Genomic DNA, 17,455 nt, shown 5'->3' with positions numbered 1-17,455 from the left:
TTTTGGTTTTTCTCTGGTACCGGGAACCGAACTCACGACCTTGCGCTTGCCAGGCAGGCGCTTTTGCCGCTGAGCTAAATCCCCAGCCCCAGTGCCCCTTAATTTTGAAAAGGAACAGCGATAAGAATTTAAATAAGCTGGGCATGGTGGCACACGCCCATAATCCCAGCACTCCAGAGGCTGAGGCAGGAGAATCATTGTGACTCCAAGGCCAGCCTGGGCTACAAAGTGAGCTCAAGGCCAGCCTGAACTACATAGCGAGACCCTGTCTCAAAAAGACAAAAAAAAAAAAAAAAGAAAGCATTTAAATCAGAGTTCAACTATTGTCTTATATTAAAAGCTATAACATGTGTATGAATAGTTTTTATAATTTCACATTTCATGAAAAATTATTGCATCAACTTTGCTATAAGATTATATTTTCAATTGGTAAATTCAAACTAATCACTTAATGCTTAAATTTTTTCTTCTTTTTTTCCTATGGTCTGTTACATTACCAAAATTTTGGTAATGCCTCAATTAGATTTTAGTTTATAGATATTTCATAAAATATTGAGTAATATGAGATTGTAGACAAAATTGTATGTGTACAGTATCTTTAGAGTGAGTCCTCATGAAATCACTGTGATTTTCTCCCTATTCACTCAAGAATCTTTTTAAAATTAGCTTTAATATTATATATTTTAACAACTATAATTTAATAGCAGAAACGGATTTAATTTAGATAATATGTAAAAGTAAGTCAATTGAAAATCAGTAATTCTAACAAAAATAATAAATTATTAAAACTATCTGCATTACTTTCTCACCATTAATTTTTCAGCTCTAGTTTCAAATAGAACTTTTACCAGACAATGGCATGAAACGTATGTAACTGCAATGGTTGTTTTCTCCGTCAGTTGTGCTGGAAACCACAAAACAGCAGAGGGGAAACCCAACCTGCCGGTGTGCACACACAGAGCCGTAGATTTTAAGCCTTGCATTGAAATCAATACTCATCTCTGCAGTGATGTCTATCAACGTTAAATAAAGAGGTCAGAAAAAATTTGTCACAACCAAACCTGAGCTGACTGCTGAGAATGAAAAGGCTAAACCCGGCACATTTTCATCATCCGTCAACCTCTGTCTGTTTCAGAAAGCAGCCACACGCTTTCCCGCGCTTTTGCCTCCTGGAAAGGCTGGGATGCATCGTTCCCAGCGGTCTCTCCCCTCACTGAAAAGCACCTGCTCTACGTCTGCGCCACTTTTCACCGCACTGTTGCAAGAGACAGTGTGCCTACTCGGTTAGGACGTACTTTTTACCCTTCTCAGAAATTCTCCACTTTAATAATAACAGAAATCCACCAATGAGTGAATAGCTAATGGTGACCCTGAAGACACACGCAAACAAGGAAGAGTTGCTTCAGGACTTTGCAAACCATGTTATATATTATTAGCTGCTCCTGCCATTTTAGTTATGAAGACAGGGGAAAAAAAGAAAGGCCAAACTACATTGTGCAAAAAAGTGGCAAATCATAATTGCTCCTAGAGAGGAAGAAATGGAGAGGAAATGAATACAGGGTAACCAGGGTTGTTGTTTACATAAAATATTTGCTTCACAGTTTTGACTTTTGTGCTTTATTTGTTGCAGTTTAAATGGAATAGGATTCCAAAGTGGACTATGAGTTGGGAAAACATGAAGAATTAAATCTAGACATTATAATTAAGCCTACTGCCATGCAAAAGTACTTTCAAAAACTCGGGGGACATTTACACTTGAAAAACTAACTGTATTTGTTTATCACTCCAGTTTTGTGATTCTTGAACATATTTAAGCGAGAAAAACTATGTTGAGTCAGAAAAAAGTTTAAGCCAAAGAAGTAATAAAATCTTTCACAGAATATGAAATAGCTAAAAGTGTGCCTTGATTTAGTACAATTATTTTACATGTTTTATATGTTCTTCGGCCCATTAGTCTGGTTTAAAATCTGTGTATATGATTGACTTTATAAAGTTTTATAAGATAAATAAAGGAATTTGATTCTGGAAAAATAAAAACAGCGTGCAGGGAAGAAGGAAAAAGAAAGGAACTGAAATGTGCTATGTACATACTCGGATTCCTGCAGAGAATGTGATCATTATGTACTGCAGACATGTAGTCATAAAAGTAAAAAAAATACAACCTTTAAAATGTGATGTCAATAGCATGATACTCATCATAATCAAATAATTTTCCACCAAAAATGATTAAGCTGATTTTGTGGTTATATCTATCATCTATCTATCTATCGATCTATCTATATATATATAGCTTAAAATTTCAGATAACTTAAAGTATCAGTGGAAATAAATCATACAAAGCTGAAGAGAAAAATCATAATTGTTAATTGCTAGCCAAAATATGGATTATACCCTCATGAGTAATCAAGAGTTAACTGTAATCGTATTCAACATGGTTGTAATGTATTATCTTATTATGAGGTGATAATCTGGTCCTACATTACCATAAAACCTAAGTCACTTTAAATGAATTACACATTTTCTTACATTAAAAGAGTTCATAAATCAATATATTAGAATAACAACTTTGGAAAAGAACATTTTATTAGTGAAAACACGTGCAATTAAGATAGAATTTTTGGTTGAAGAATATATTAAAGAAAACATTAATTCCACCTTTGTTCATTCTGCACAGTAATTGATTTCACTACATGCTGATAGTTTTAATGTAAAATGACTTAAAAATGCTCTGAGCCTTGAATCAGGTTTCTTATTCTTTCCATATAATTTACACAAATAGTATTTGTGGCAAGCTGAAATATCCACACAAATATACTTTCAGTTATAAGTTAATAAATGAAAACTGCAGTGTGGTTTGAATGTAGTGTGTATTTCTCTTTAATTTGAATTATTATACACAAATTTAATTACTTCAGTTATTTTATCCTGAAAAGAATTGATTTCCTGAAATTTAAACTTAGTACAAATTATTTGGAAAATTTGAATATCTTGTTTACCTTGATTTTCATTAAGCAATTCTAGGGCTAGTGAGTATTTTTACAATTGTGATATTTCATCTTTGTAAGAGAGTACTAGAATTTTTTTTCTATTTCCTAAATTTCTATGAAATACAATTACATTCAATATTTTCACTTTTAAGTAAAATTTTTACCTGTCTCCAACACTATTTATAATTAAACTCTTAGTTTTTTTTTTCTTTTACCTTAACAAAGCAGTCTTTAAAAGCATCTTCAAACATCATAGAAATTTAACAATTCTTTAACTTTGAAGTGTATGATTGAAACATATAATCTCAGAAAAATGGAATTACTCTTCCGGTTATCTATAACGTTTACACTGGCTGGACTCTGTACCATTGAATGTGGGCGTGCCTGCAGCTTGGTGTCTTGGACCTGTAGGGACAGCTAATGGCTGGGATGTGCGGGGCGTCACCCGCGCTGCAGAGGGCTGCACATTTACCGCAGGGTCGTGGGCACACTGTATTGAGGAAGGAGTCCTTGTGAAATCACTGCATGTACCATGTGTTCCGTCACTCCCTGACCTATCCCTCAACTCAGAAACAAAGGCTAAGGCCCCAGTTGGCTTAGATTAGACCAACCAGGGACACATTCGTAAGGATGTAAGTACGAGTAGCGAAAACCCCAAGTCAGGATATTCAGTTGAAATCTCCCTGCCATGTAAGCATCCTCTTACCTGGCAGCTGTTCCTTGTATTTGTGACTTTCTAAATAAACTTTTGCCTCGCATTTCTTTCATTTCTGACTTCCTCATTCTGCCCCGGGGTCTGGACCCTGAAACACGGGTATGCAATAGTGCTGTGGTATGTTTTTTTAATTGAGTGTATACCAAGGAGTGTGATAGCTGGTATGGTACATGCTATTATGAATGGATTTATTTTCCTGATATTTTTCTCACCTAGTCTGTTGTTGATATACAGTAAAGATATTGATTGTTTAATGTTGATTTTATAGCCTGTTACATGGTTGAATTTATTTCTCAGCTCAAAAATGATATTTGGTGGAATTTTTAGAGTCTTTGAGGTATAGAAACAAGATTATTTTGACTTTTTCCTTCACTGTTTGTGCCCTTTATCATTTTTCCCTTGTGTAATTGGGGTAGAATTTCAAGAACAATACTGAACAAAATGTGAGAGTGGGCAATTCTTACATAGTATGGTGGGTAACATATTCTTTGTATTAAATGGTGGGACATAAGTCCTTCAGTAAAACTTCTTTTTTTGTTGCTGTTTTTTTTTTTTCCTAGTACCGGGAATCGAACTCACGACCTTGCACTTGCCAGGCAGGCGCTGTGCCGCTGAGCTAAATCCCCAGCCACTTAAAACTTCTCAAGGAATATGAAATTGTGCATGACCCACATGAGTTTCACATATATAAACAGTCATGGGAGAACAACTTCAACAAACGATGGATCATCAAGTTACACTGCATTTGAGTGCTTAGTAAAATTGCTTGGTGAAAAGAATGAGACTGAGAGCAGTTTGGAAACAGCCAAGACCCTGGGGTTGACCTCTAGCACCACATAAAAAAGTACAATAAAAGAAAAGTTCACAATTTCTCTTCCCATTGAATTATCTCAGTTAACAATTTTGCTAAAGTGGATTTTGCATTCCTATCTGTTACATGTGTAAAATAATTATTTTGCCAGAAGTTCATAAATTGGAAGAATCATTAACTATATTTTTAAAACATGTACTATAGTTCAAATGAATATATATAATAATCCTTCATAAATAATTACTACATTTTGATTAAAATATTTCAATATCTAATGTTGTGATTATAGGAAGTTATTAAATAACAGTTTTTAATAATTTTTAGACAGCTAATAGCATATTAGGAAGGTATTTGATTTGCTTTATTTTACACAATTAAAAAGAAATAATGTTTTATTTGGTAAATCCTTCAAAAAATGTATTTCATATTCTCAACAATAAAATTAGTGCACATGTAGCAAGTAATACATATGATACATACCAGAAAATTGATAGCAGATACTACAATTTGTCTGTTTCCAAAAGCTAGAGAGTAAGAAAAGAAAATGTAATGCAAATACTTGTATTGTGAATTGTTATGCTATACACATAGTTCAAATGCTTATTGTATACACCAACCCTTTAATTAATAATGATGTGCAGTATAGAATTACCTTTTGGAATGACACTTTTGCAACCTGAAGTGCAGAAAATATTTTTGCTCTCCACATGCATTTTTCTTTTAGTATTCTAAGGATATTTAAATATATATAATTTGGAATGGAATGGGTGGAATATATAACGAATTTTCATTAAAAGTTTTACAGTCACATTTTATCTCTTTCATTTATTATTTTCATCGCCAGTGGTAGTTTGGCATCCTGAGAAGTGCTAAGGAGTTCTGTGTCAGTTAATTGTAAAACTGGAAACAAGGACTTGTAATCAGAGAGGTCAGAAAGGTCTCCTTTGAGGGCTGGGGATTTAGCTCAGCAGCACAGCTCTCACCTGGCAAGTTCAGGGTCATGATTTCGATTCCCGGTACCAAAAAAAAAAAAAAAAAAAAAAAGAAAGAAAGGTCTCCTTTGAACATACAAAGCTTTGATCTATAAAAATAAACAGGAATTACTGCTGACAAAGAGCAGTTCAGGCTGGATGTGGTCGTACATGCCTGCAATCTCAACACTCAGGACGCAGAGGCAGAAGGATCAAAAGTTCAAAGCCAGCCTGTGATACAGAGTGAATTCAAGGCCAGCTAGAGCAAGACCCTGTCTCAAAACACAAACAAGAACAAGCTTCCAAATTTAATAAGAATATGTTGTGATAAAAACAGATACTAAGTGAAGTTTTGCATTGAAAATGTTTCTATATTTATTTCCCAAAACCAGAGTTACAGATAGAATATATTGAAACAAACTGCAGGATAACTTCCATCACAGTTAATAATTTCTACAATATTTTAATGTTTGGTTTATTATTTCATGCTTTGCGGCTGGGCATGTAACTCTGTGTTGAAGCACTTGCTTACTATAAGAAAAACCCGAAGTTTGATGCCCCAAAGTGAAAAAAATCACATTTAGATGATAAAAAATAACCTACAAAGTAGTTTTTTCTTTGATTCTGGACATGTATACTCTAGAATGGGAGTGAGGGTATACTTTCACCATTGATTAATCTTCAATAAAATAATTATTTTATCTGCACATTTCATTCAAGCTGCATGGAAAAAGGTATGTGCTAGAAATGTATATCTGTTATGTTTTTCATCTATAAGCTCATGTGTTAATACACAGATGCTATTAATCTTACCAAGTCAAATTCACTGCAGAAACATACCAAGGACCATGAAAATGTCAGGGCTGACACCGAGATTACGAAAAGAGTGGTAAAAAGAGCTACAGTTGAGACAGAGGGCAAAGACAGCGGTGAAAACTATGACAGTGCATATGAAAACATAAAAACTAAAAATCATAACTATAAAAAAATACCTTGAATGAAATATATAAATATGTAGATGAAACAACACACGCAATGTGCAAGTATATGCTGGAAAAATACACACTGTTATAAAGTGTAACTGCTCTTTGCTCCTTTGAAGAAAACTTCTGACTTGTAAAATCCAGATCAATTGTTCATTTCCGACGTGAAGTGCATGAGCTTAATACAAAATACATGAAGTAAAATACATTGAAAAATTTCAAACTTGTTTCTCATAATACCTCATGGGATTATAACTGTGCTGGTACAAACAGCTTTTATATGTACTATTGCCAGTTACCTTGCTGTAGTTTGTTTTGTAATTAATGTGATTATGCTTTTTTATTTTAAGGTGAAAAAAATCATACTTGCATGTGTAAACATCATATTGTGTCCCTCTTGTAAGAACCTGAAAGAGTAAATAAACCCTAAAAGCTATAATAGATATTGTGAAAGGGAAAGAAACTGCTCAAAAGGGAAGGAACAACTGGAATGAGGGAAAGGAGAAAGGAAAGACTGGAAGGGAAAAAATATATGTATATACAAGGGTAGCTGGGAGAAGTTTACTGCTGATGTCTATTGGTTTATGAAAGGAACATTTAATGCTTAATTTTTTTTATTTTTATTTTCATTTTGCTTTTGACTCAATACTTATTTAGGAGTGTTGTAGTTTCTAGATTTGATTTTTGAGGGCTTTTTGTATTTTAGTTTGTTTGTACTCAGGTTGTACTTTTAAAGTCTCTTTTATATAGCCTGCAGATAATGTAGTTATTGCTCTCTGGTTCTAAACTGTAGATTGTATCCTAGTTATTTGCTAAGTAAACTGTGAAAAATCTGCCTGCATTTTGTAAATATAGCCATAGTATCAGTCAAATGGAGATACCTCACTATATAGTATAGGCCAACTTTGAACTCATTATGTAGACTTGGCTGGCCTCAAATTCACAGTGATCCTCCTGCTCAGCCTCCTGAGTACTGGGACTATATTGACTATAAAATAAGTCAATTGTTTTGCATAGTAAGCACAACACAGGAAGGCTTAATCATAGTTAATGTATAGCTACTGTGTTAGGTGAATGAAAGGAAAAAGTGGAAGAGTTTTCCACAACGTACTGCTTGTGCAGTGATACCCGCCATCGTTTCCATGGACAGTTCTCTCTGCAGATGGCAGGCGCTCTCAGAAATGTGCACTTCAGTTGTCTCTCGTCTTCACGCAATATTGTGAACTGAAAGTTATGTCCCTTTTGCAGGTACAGAAAGATAAATGCCAATGGCACACAGGCTTGAGGAAGAGCACCACACTAAAGACAATGAAAACAGCACCAGAAATCTGACTTTAAGGCTTGTAGATGTCTTTGCTTGTGCTGTGCAGAGCATAATTCTGGGACAGATGCTCTGTAAGTGCTTGCTGAATAGAGGAATCAGCGCCTGACCCAACTCATATAGTATTATTTGAATACCCCACTATGTCCTTGAAGAAGGGAATCTTGTTTCCATCAGTAGGGTTTTCCTAAGGGAAAGTTACCATTAAATAAACATAAGCAGAATGAAATTCCGTTTATTTGCATGTGATTATATCTTCTGTATCATTTTAATGATAAAAATCATAACCATGCCCCAGTAAACAAACTGAAGCTCACTCAAAGGTTTTGTAATGGCGTGGAGGGACTGTACGCCTGAGAATACACAAAATGCTCACTTTTGATGTTTTTGAAAAAACGTAAATAATTTTGAATTGCAGGCAATCCTCTCTTTGCATTGTTGTACGTGACTTTAACAATGACAGTGCCACCTGATACTGGATGGAGTGATCTTGGCAATCAGCGGGGAAAAACTGTTTTGTTTTTTTCCAATTTCAAAATCATTATTATAATATTAAGCACCAATTCTAAATTCATATAAAAATAAAAACGCAATGATACTAACATTTATGTAGTTTACTGGAATTTAAAATTAGAATTTTGAGGATGACCATGTTTCGTTTCCTTGCAAGGAAAAAAAAAAAAAAAAAACACACAATACTGAGTAGCTCAGAAGTATATGCCGCTCGCTTTCTGGCACCCAGCCGCGATTCCTAGCCTGAACCATTTCGGTACCTCCGTGAACCATGTGCACCCTCGGCGGACAGTGCTGCACCCTTTTCTAGGTCTGTATCCATCTCAACACGTTTCTCCTTGCACTTGAAGTAGAGAAACTACCTCCAGTGATGTCTTTAATATACATATTTTACCTGGCTTTCTAGTGAAATATTTATATTTTTCTTCACACTTTCTAATTTTACTTTTAGCATTGTAATTTTAAAAGATTTTCCTCTCTACCAGGAATTAAACCATGGGGACTCTTCCACTGACACTATCCCCAGACCTTTATGGTTCTTTTTGTTTGTTTGTTTTTTGTTTTATTTTTGTCTTTTTGAGACAGGGTCTCAGTATGCAGTTCAGGCTGGCCTTGAGCTCACTTTGCAGCCCAGGCTGGTCTCCAACTTTCAGTGATCCTCCTGCCTCAACCTCCCGAGTGCTGGGATTATAGGCGAACGACACCACTCCGGCTCTTTCTGTTATACTGTATTTTCAGACAGAGCTTGCTGTATTGCCTAGGATATCCTCAAACTCGGTGTTCCTCCTGCCTTGCCTTTGAATAACTGGGATTACCGGCCTGTGCCACTAAACGTAATTATCACCTCTTGTTTCTTTGCTACATTTTCGTCTTTGTTGTTCAATATCTCTTTCAATTATCCATCAAAAATATCACTCAGCTTATTACAGGAGAATGAGAAGGCAACATGTTTTACAGATTGTGGGTAAACTGAATAATAGACATGCAGCTGTCAGTGAGTGTCAGACATGCTTATCCATTTCAGCTATTTATCAGCGTGTGCATCTATGTACTACACAGTGTTCCATGACCTGAAGAGCTACTTGTGAAGGGCATGCTTCATACATTTGTGATTCACACACTGAAGAATCTGAAATTTGAACCACAACTAAAGGAACTGGTATTGTTTAACTGAACTATAGTAACTGAATGTGCATTTGAACTGAACGTACATTTGAAACATGCAAAATACACATTTCCTAAACAAGATATTTTCTACTTAAAGGAAGTATTGTAATTTAATAGTTGCTTCCATGAAATCTGACCACTTCAAGTTATATATTTAAGGTTAATCATCATAGTGAAATTAACTGTGACTGTTTTCCCTAAAAGTACAATGAGGGATATTAAAATATTATTTTCCAATTTTGAAAGAGCCATTTTACAATTTTAGCAAATATTTTTAGTAAATGTTGTATATATGTTAACAAAGTCAATCTACCATTATTTGGTATGGGATGTATTAACATTTTTCAAGGGTTCTCTTATTAACATATTTTGGAGTAATGTATGTCTTCCATAGTTAACTACACTTGTAATAAGATATTTGAAAAATCATTTATATAAGAGCAGGAAATTTTCCCCTTCAACATCAACATGTTATTAAAATGTTAAAATTTTAAACTTTGTAATGTGTTTCTCTCCACATCTCAGCTGAGTTTAGTGAATACAATTAAGACCCTGAATAACTATCAGTACTTCAGTAAAAAAAAAAAAAATAGACCAGATTGTTATTTTCTAAAACTTTAAATAAAGCTTGAATACACCATTGATTTCCATTTATCTTAAACTTTACAAATACCAGAAATAAAAAAACAAAACTAATTGTCAGTTAAATGGGAAAATATTTAATTCATGGGCTCTGCTTTCTGCACTTCATGGACTACAGCAAAAGCTTAGAAAAGAAAATTGCCCCTGAAATAAAGAAATGGCGCTCCCTGACTGGGCCAGGCCTGCTTTCCTGAGGTCAGGAAATGAGGATTCAGGGTGGGCCCACTACATTTTCCTCCACATTGCCAGTCCAAGTCAGGGAAACCAAGATACTCAATACCTCAAGTTATACGTAGAAACCAATATGTTACAAGATAACAATTAAATATGTGTTATTGACTTTTAACAGCTCACAACAGGCTAATTGTTCATAAATACATAATTATATAGGCTTTAATTTTAGCCTTTATTGTTTTATTTTATATTTCCTTTTCCTTTTGAAGTTTTACATTCAACTGATCAATTTGCTGCATATGCTACATAGATGAAAATTTAAAAGTAAGTATATCAGTCAAATTTGGTGTCTGGAGTCTATATAAACGTGTAATGCATTATAATATGAAAGCAGTTTGATATTGACCTTTTTGTCAGTAGTTACTTTAAGAATGACAGGTTGCTTCCGTGTATAGCAATTTAATGCAGAACTTCGAGGTTATAATTTAGTATGGGGTTAGTTGTGAAGAAATTCTACTTACATGGTGGCGTATAACGTGGGTGGTTAATGTAGTAGGCGATCCAAGAAGTGAATCCCCAATATAAGGTACAACTCTACAAGTTAAAAACAGCAAAATAAAAGTTATGACAGATATAATTCAACACTCCCATATTCATTAATATCACACATTCCAACTTTTTTGCATGAAATAAAATATATTGACTACTATATAGTATATTGAATACTTCTGTCCCTAGTAAGATAGCATTTTAAAGTTACATTTTGTTTTTTGTTTTTTGGTTTTTCTCTGGTACCAGGAACCGAACTCACGACCTTGCGCTTGCCAGGCAGGTGCTTTTGCCGCTGAGCTAAATCCCCAGCCCTTAAAGTTACATTTTGAACATGAGTAAAAAAGTACTTTCTTATGCTCCACTCCTATTGCTACTAATGGATATTTGGGTCCCAGGCTACACGTACTTTTATATTTTAGATCCTTAAGAATGGCTTTGTTAATCAAGTAAAAATAAGAACAAAGTAATACAAATAATAATTGATATATTGTGTGATAAGCTCTCACAGTAAGTGACTAAAAGAATGAAATATTTAATCATTAGTAGTAACATATCTTGAGTTATTAGAAAAGAAATGTCTTAGATTTAAGCGTATCAGGCACTAACATTTTCATCGTACTATGATTTAGAAGCTGTAATATATTTTGTCAAAAGAGAAAATGGTATAAATGATTTTTGAGGAATTAGCATTCTGGATTTATTTTATTTTATTGTGAGAAAAATAGAATGGCTACTTGTTAGAATTTTTTAAAAAATAGATATTTGCCAAAAAGCTGAAGTTTTTAATGGTATACATTTTTTGAAAAAAACTTTAAATTGAACATTATTTTAAACTTGAATTGAGAAATTGAAGTAAAAGATGGCTAGAGTACATTTCCAATTAATTTCCCATTTTTATATGCATTTGAATGCTGAAAACTGCTTTTTGGAAAAGCAAATATGCCAGCATCACATTGACAGCTGTCATAAAAATATGAGCTAAAACATCATGATATTAATCTCACAGATGTATAATTTAGGGTTATTCATATTGAAATTCATCCTTTTCAAGTGGATCATAAGGAATCCCACCTCATAACTAAGTACTCCTCAAATGAAAAGCATTCCTTACAGTATCTACCTTATACCATAACATCAAGGTCACTCTTTCTGTGCAGTGATCATGTGAGGATTGCTCAAATGAAAAAAGTGCATTTCAGCAGCAGAAAGTTTATTATATCCTAATACAATTACACAGAAAAATCTGGTGCAGAGAAGTGAAACATAATTGAATGTTTTGCAAATGATCTAATATACAAAATTTATCAATAATAATATAAAATATAAAATGCATTAATTCTCACCTTTATCAAATTTTTCAAAGGAGTGTGACCTGCAGAAACTTTGTGAACAAATAAAGTTTCCAAAATATACCGGATGTAGTGTATGCAATGACAGAAGCAAGCCAAACTGGAAAAAAGAAAATAAAATATCAAGTTTTCCTTCCATCCAAATCCTAGCTTTCGGAATGGATGGAGTACTTAAATAATTTCTTAGTCTAAAATATTCTATTGGAGCATATCACTTCTGATAGTGAACACAACTATTTTTTATTTTATTCTAGAAATGTAAAATTTTTATTTAATAATGAATGGCATCTGTTATGAGATTGTAAATTTACTTCTGATGATACAGAAATAATTTATAATACCAATCATAAACTGTTATGTTCACACCTGCCCCAGGAGTAGGTATAAATATACTAATTGCAGAGGTGTTCATTTCAAAATGTCTCAGGATTAAAGCACACAATTTACAAGTTTTAAAAATATCTAAAACCTACTTAGAATGCATTTGACATTTTATAATATACAGAATAACTTCTTAATTATCTGGTTGGCCTTTAACAGGTACTAGGATTGTAAAAGTGTGAATTCATTTTCTATGCAATTATAATGCAGCATTTAATTTTTATTTTATTGGTTTGTGCTTTGCCTTTCTTCCATGTTATAATACTTTATCACTTTGTGCATTTGTCACTGTGTTCTAAGATAGCATTTCTTTTTGCCATTTATGCCTAATGACCTAGCTCAGTATGTAATTTACTACACATAAAAATGGATTTTGAGGTTATGAGACTGAAAGTTTATCAAAAATGCATCAATGACTTTTAGTAGCACTGTCTTTATTAAAAGCAAAAATAAACACTAACTTGGTGAATTAGCAACAAATCTATTATTATTTAATTATTTCACAAAATATATAAACATGGACATATTATGTGAAATACATGTTCTATGTGATGTGTACATTTACAATTGACAAATTCTGGAAAAGGTAAGGTAACAATCGGTGTGGGTATCGGGGGGATCTGGTTAGCATTCTAGGCAGTAGGAAATCTCAAAGGTCCTAATATAGAAACTTTTCTTGCAAATTCCATGGGTTGGTAAAGGAAATAATATCTCACTGCTTCTCGGTTATTTTGTGGAAGTAGTTATTTAAACATCCCACGTAATATAATTAACATTTCATAAGAAAATGGGAAATTTAGGTTAATCCTAGCAATGTAGCCAAAGCTAAGGTAAGGAAACTTGGTTCAAGCTAAGATACCTCAAAATTAGATCATTTGTTTGATGCTTTGCCCCAAGGGCATAGAGATCAGCATAGCATGTGCACCTTGAGTTTTCCAGCTGATTGACTGAATGCCACAGCACACATCACTGGCTGCTCACCACGTTTCATTTCATTCTAAATTATTATTATTCACTTAACTATGCTTGACTTTCTATCAAACACTTTTTTTCTCCCTCTATCCATTGCTAAGCTAACGGTAACCGCATAAACCAGATTTGGTCCTCTTATTTTTTTCAGTCATAATATTTGAAACTTTCATATATTTTATTAAATAAGGTCCCAGATGTAAGGGCTAGGAAATGAAGCACAGCTGCAGCTTTGCATAGCTGTGAGGAAACTTATGCACCAAGTTTCAGTTGAAGAAAAGGAAGGAAACATTTAAGTAATAAGTTGATGTTCAGAAAATATTTAATGGGTCTAGAAGTTCTGGAGTACATTTATCCTTAAAGAACTAAAGAAATCTGTGGGGCTTGAGTCCCATACAGATATCTGACTTTTGCATGATAGCAAAAAGCGGACTTTTGAGCCGGGTATGATGGAGCACATCTGTAATAATACCAGCATTTGGGAAGCTGAGGCAGGAGGAGGGCAGTGAGTTGAGAGAAAGCTTGAACTACAAATATACATTATATATGTCATATATGTTTGACTTTGGGATATGAGTAAAAATATTTCTGTGAACTTAAAATTTGGGTATGTGACAATAGGTTGTTATTTGAAACCTGATCTTATCGTTGAATAATGACATAATGGAGGTCCATAGAAGTTTTGAAATTATTTCCATACATCCTTTCCCATTGCACAGGTAGTTTCTGTATGTATATCTCTCTGAAATAATTTACCATAACTATAACATATTTGCTATTTTGGAGAAATTTGGCACCTTTTTTATACTAAACATGTTGTATTTGTGTTAAGAACAGTAGCCACTGTGGGTCAATTCTTTTCAGGACTCTGCTAAAAAGAACTCCTTTTTCATGCAATGCCACAAGGTTGGTACATGTTATGCGTTTTCCTTTAAAAAATGGGTGCTACTACATTTCTCCTTCCAATCTCTCAACCTTAAGCTATTTTTAAATGAATCAAACATCCCTCTTGACTTACAAAAAATAAAGATAATATTCTGAATGCTTACTTAGAGCCAAAATCTCCTTGCCTCTCTGCCTGGCCACAATAGCCTTCTTTCTGCCCTGTAATTTATTAAACTATATTGTAACAGAGAGCATTTCCGTATGAAAATATCTCCAATTCAGTAGTTGAAATCTGATTCATCCCTTCAGAAACACAAGAAGAAGTTTTCATGTCACTTAGAAATGCCATCTCAAAATGTCCAGTCATGTTAGGATTTTTCCTTTCATCCTTTTAAAGCATCCAATGTGTATATACTTAGTCTCTGTTCATTCAAACATTTCATTGGGTATTTCCTGTAGGCAAGTAATGTTTTAAACAGCACAAATAGACCAGGCACCTAAGTACATCTATTATAAAATTTTAACCCTAAAGTGAAAAAGACAAAACATGATTCTATGAAAGTAAATTTTTCAAGTATGAGTTGCTTAGAGGAAACTCCTTTTAACAAGGTTCTTGGTATGGAAGGAGTAGGAGTGGCTGTCTAAATAAGAAATATTGATCTTCTATTTGAAGTGTGAATAACAGAACAAAAAGAAGCAATGCAAGCTGAGGCTGGGGTCGGTGTGATTGGATTTCCATAAGGGAAATGGGCCATGGTGGGTAGCAAAAGCTGTCCAACTGCAGCACAGCAATTAAAGGAAAGGGAGCACTTGACTGTGATGAGAAAACTCACCTTCAATGCAGTTCTCCATCTTCTGGTATCCATAAGACCTAAATATTTATACTTTGTTTCTTAATTAACCTGGAGCATATTATATTGTATGACATTTGATCAAATTTTATTTTCTTTTAAATAATTTGTAACCAACTACTTAATGTGACATTTTAAATAATCACATTTTCATCTTAACTTGGCATACCTTCTAGCATGTTATTTTTAAATATACTAAATAATCATACTTGCACAGTCCACAGTGATAACTGTCCTATTCCTTTTTTAACATTCCATACTTAAGGATGTTATTTGATTTCTGATTTTGATTTACTAAAGGTAACCAATGAACCTTTTCCTTCTACTTATTATTGAGATCATTATTATTTTCTATTGCAACATTGCAAATGTCTTTTTTCTATCTGTTTGAGACACTGGGATTGAAACTAACAGCTTCACAATGAGTCACATCACCACTACTCTGTATATTATTTATTTATTTATTTATTTATTTATTTATTTATTTATTTATCTATCTATTTATTTATGTTTTTGAGATAGGCTCTTGCTAGGTTGTCCCGGATGGATTTGAACTTTCAATGCCCCCCCACCTTAGTATCCAGGGTGCTACGATTACAGGTGTGTGCAATTATGCCAGGCTTTGCTGGGAATTTTTAGAGAAGTATTTAATCTTGTGCCCAATATATGGGTTTTTAGATTTAGCTTACTTTTGATGATATTTCTGAATTTTCCATTCTATTTTCTTTATTACGGTCATTACTACTTAACTTACCTCCATTTGAGGTATACCTAATAGTTCTATATTTATAAATTTGCAAGCTTGTTTATATACCAAGCTGTTTGTTCCTAAGCTGTATGTTCCCATATTTGAGACTACTTAATAAGGTCTATAACCAACCTTTATTAACAAAGACCTGCTTATTGCAAAATGTCCCTGTTATATGGGACATAGTTTTGGTGCATTCATACTTACTATGGTATGGTGTGTTGCCATGGTTTGTGTCTAGACATTCCCCCCAAAGCCTCACGTGGTCATAGGGCTTTTCCAGAGGTGGCTGAGCCTAGAGTGTGTGATTCTGGGATTACAAGTGTGTGACTGGTAAATCATGCCACTGATTGGTTTGGCATATTTCTCTTTAGGATTGAGAGTGTGAATGCTGCACCTGCCCCAGGGTGAGTAGTCTTCACACAATATAAGGGACGGAAAGAGTTTCTCCCCTCCCTCCTGTTGCTTTGCTACCTTGCGGGTACCATGAACTGTTTCTCATCTGTGATGGCCCTCTGTCACGGCCCACTCTGTTTTGTAGCCCGCTAATATGGACTGAAGCATCCACAAACTGTGAGCTAAGTAAACCTTCATTTTAATGTTGGGTGTTGGAAATTTTGTCTCAGCAATGAGAGAAAATCAACTTTGACAAATATCTTCCATGTTAGTATGATTTTATGTCCAATTTTGATGTTTTGTCTTTTTCCTAGGCTAGGAATAGATAGCATGAAATTCTTCAAATACTGGGCAGCAATAGCAAAGCACAGTTCCACATTGTACTGTGTTACTAAACTCTGATAACCTAAATATTAGGCATGTTAAATTTATTTAATATATGATTTTTTCAGTTTCAGGTGGGAGAGCGATTGCAGCTCTTCATCGTATGCAGCATGTACTAGCATGCTACTTACTGTACCACTGGGTGGCGCAATCTTCTAGCACTCTCCTTCATGTCATATATATTTGAAATCCGAAAGTAAAACAGGAGGTATATTAGCAGAGGTCCTGCATATTCAGCCAGAAACACCTGAAAATTAGAAGATTTTTTGATTAAAACATAAATTTTCATAGATTTTTTTAAAAAGATTCGCTTGTATTCTTCATCATTTATCTGTTTTAAGGAAAGAAACTAGATGATAACCCAAATCTTCCTTGGAAGGAACAGCCAAGTGTTGATGAAAATGGATAAGATAGAGTTTATTACCTAAAAAACTAAATATTGAATCTTTTTAAAGAAATTGTACATATATAAAAGATACTATATTTGATGAAATAAAGCCTGTTAATTTTTTTTTTATGTTTTCATAGCCCACTACATATTCTTTCATATGTATTTCCTTATCACTGACTGGTATGGGCTACAGCATGCACTTTTCATTTTGTTTTTCTTCTTGTTTACATTTCCTTTTTTTTTTTTTTTTTTTTTTTTTTTTTTT

The 17,455-nt window shown here is 33.8% G+C and overlaps 1 protein-coding gene across 1 annotated transcript in view; it reads right to left on the bottom strand.

Annotated features, from left to right (window-relative positions):
• Tecrl (trans-2,3-enoyl-CoA reductase-like) overlaps window positions 1-17,455 on the bottom strand; it is a 114,040-nt gene that overhangs the window by 11,068 nt on the left and 85,517 nt on the right. Inside the window, exons 5-8 of the mRNA XM_005392848.1 lie at window positions 16,931-17,046; window positions 12,180-12,285; window positions 10,806-10,878; window positions 4,994-5,037 (exon numbers count right to left, since the gene is read on the bottom strand). Coding sequence (XP_005392905.1) covers window positions 4,994-5,037; window positions 10,806-10,878; window positions 12,180-12,285; window positions 16,931-17,046 — 339 coding nt within the window. The remainder of the gene's footprint in view (window positions 1-4,993; window positions 5,038-10,805; window positions 10,879-12,179; window positions 12,286-16,930; window positions 17,047-17,455) is intronic.

Source organism: Chinchilla lanigera, unplaced genomic scaffold, assembly GCF_000276665.1.
Source record: "Chinchilla lanigera isolate Chin_1 unplaced genomic scaffold, ChiLan1.0 scaffold00046, whole genome shotgun sequence".
NCBI lineage: Eukaryota > Metazoa > Chordata > Mammalia > Rodentia > Chinchillidae > Chinchilla > Chinchilla lanigera.
Note: the sequence above shows the minus strand (reverse complement) of the source record. Positions and strands in the feature narration are given on the sequence as shown.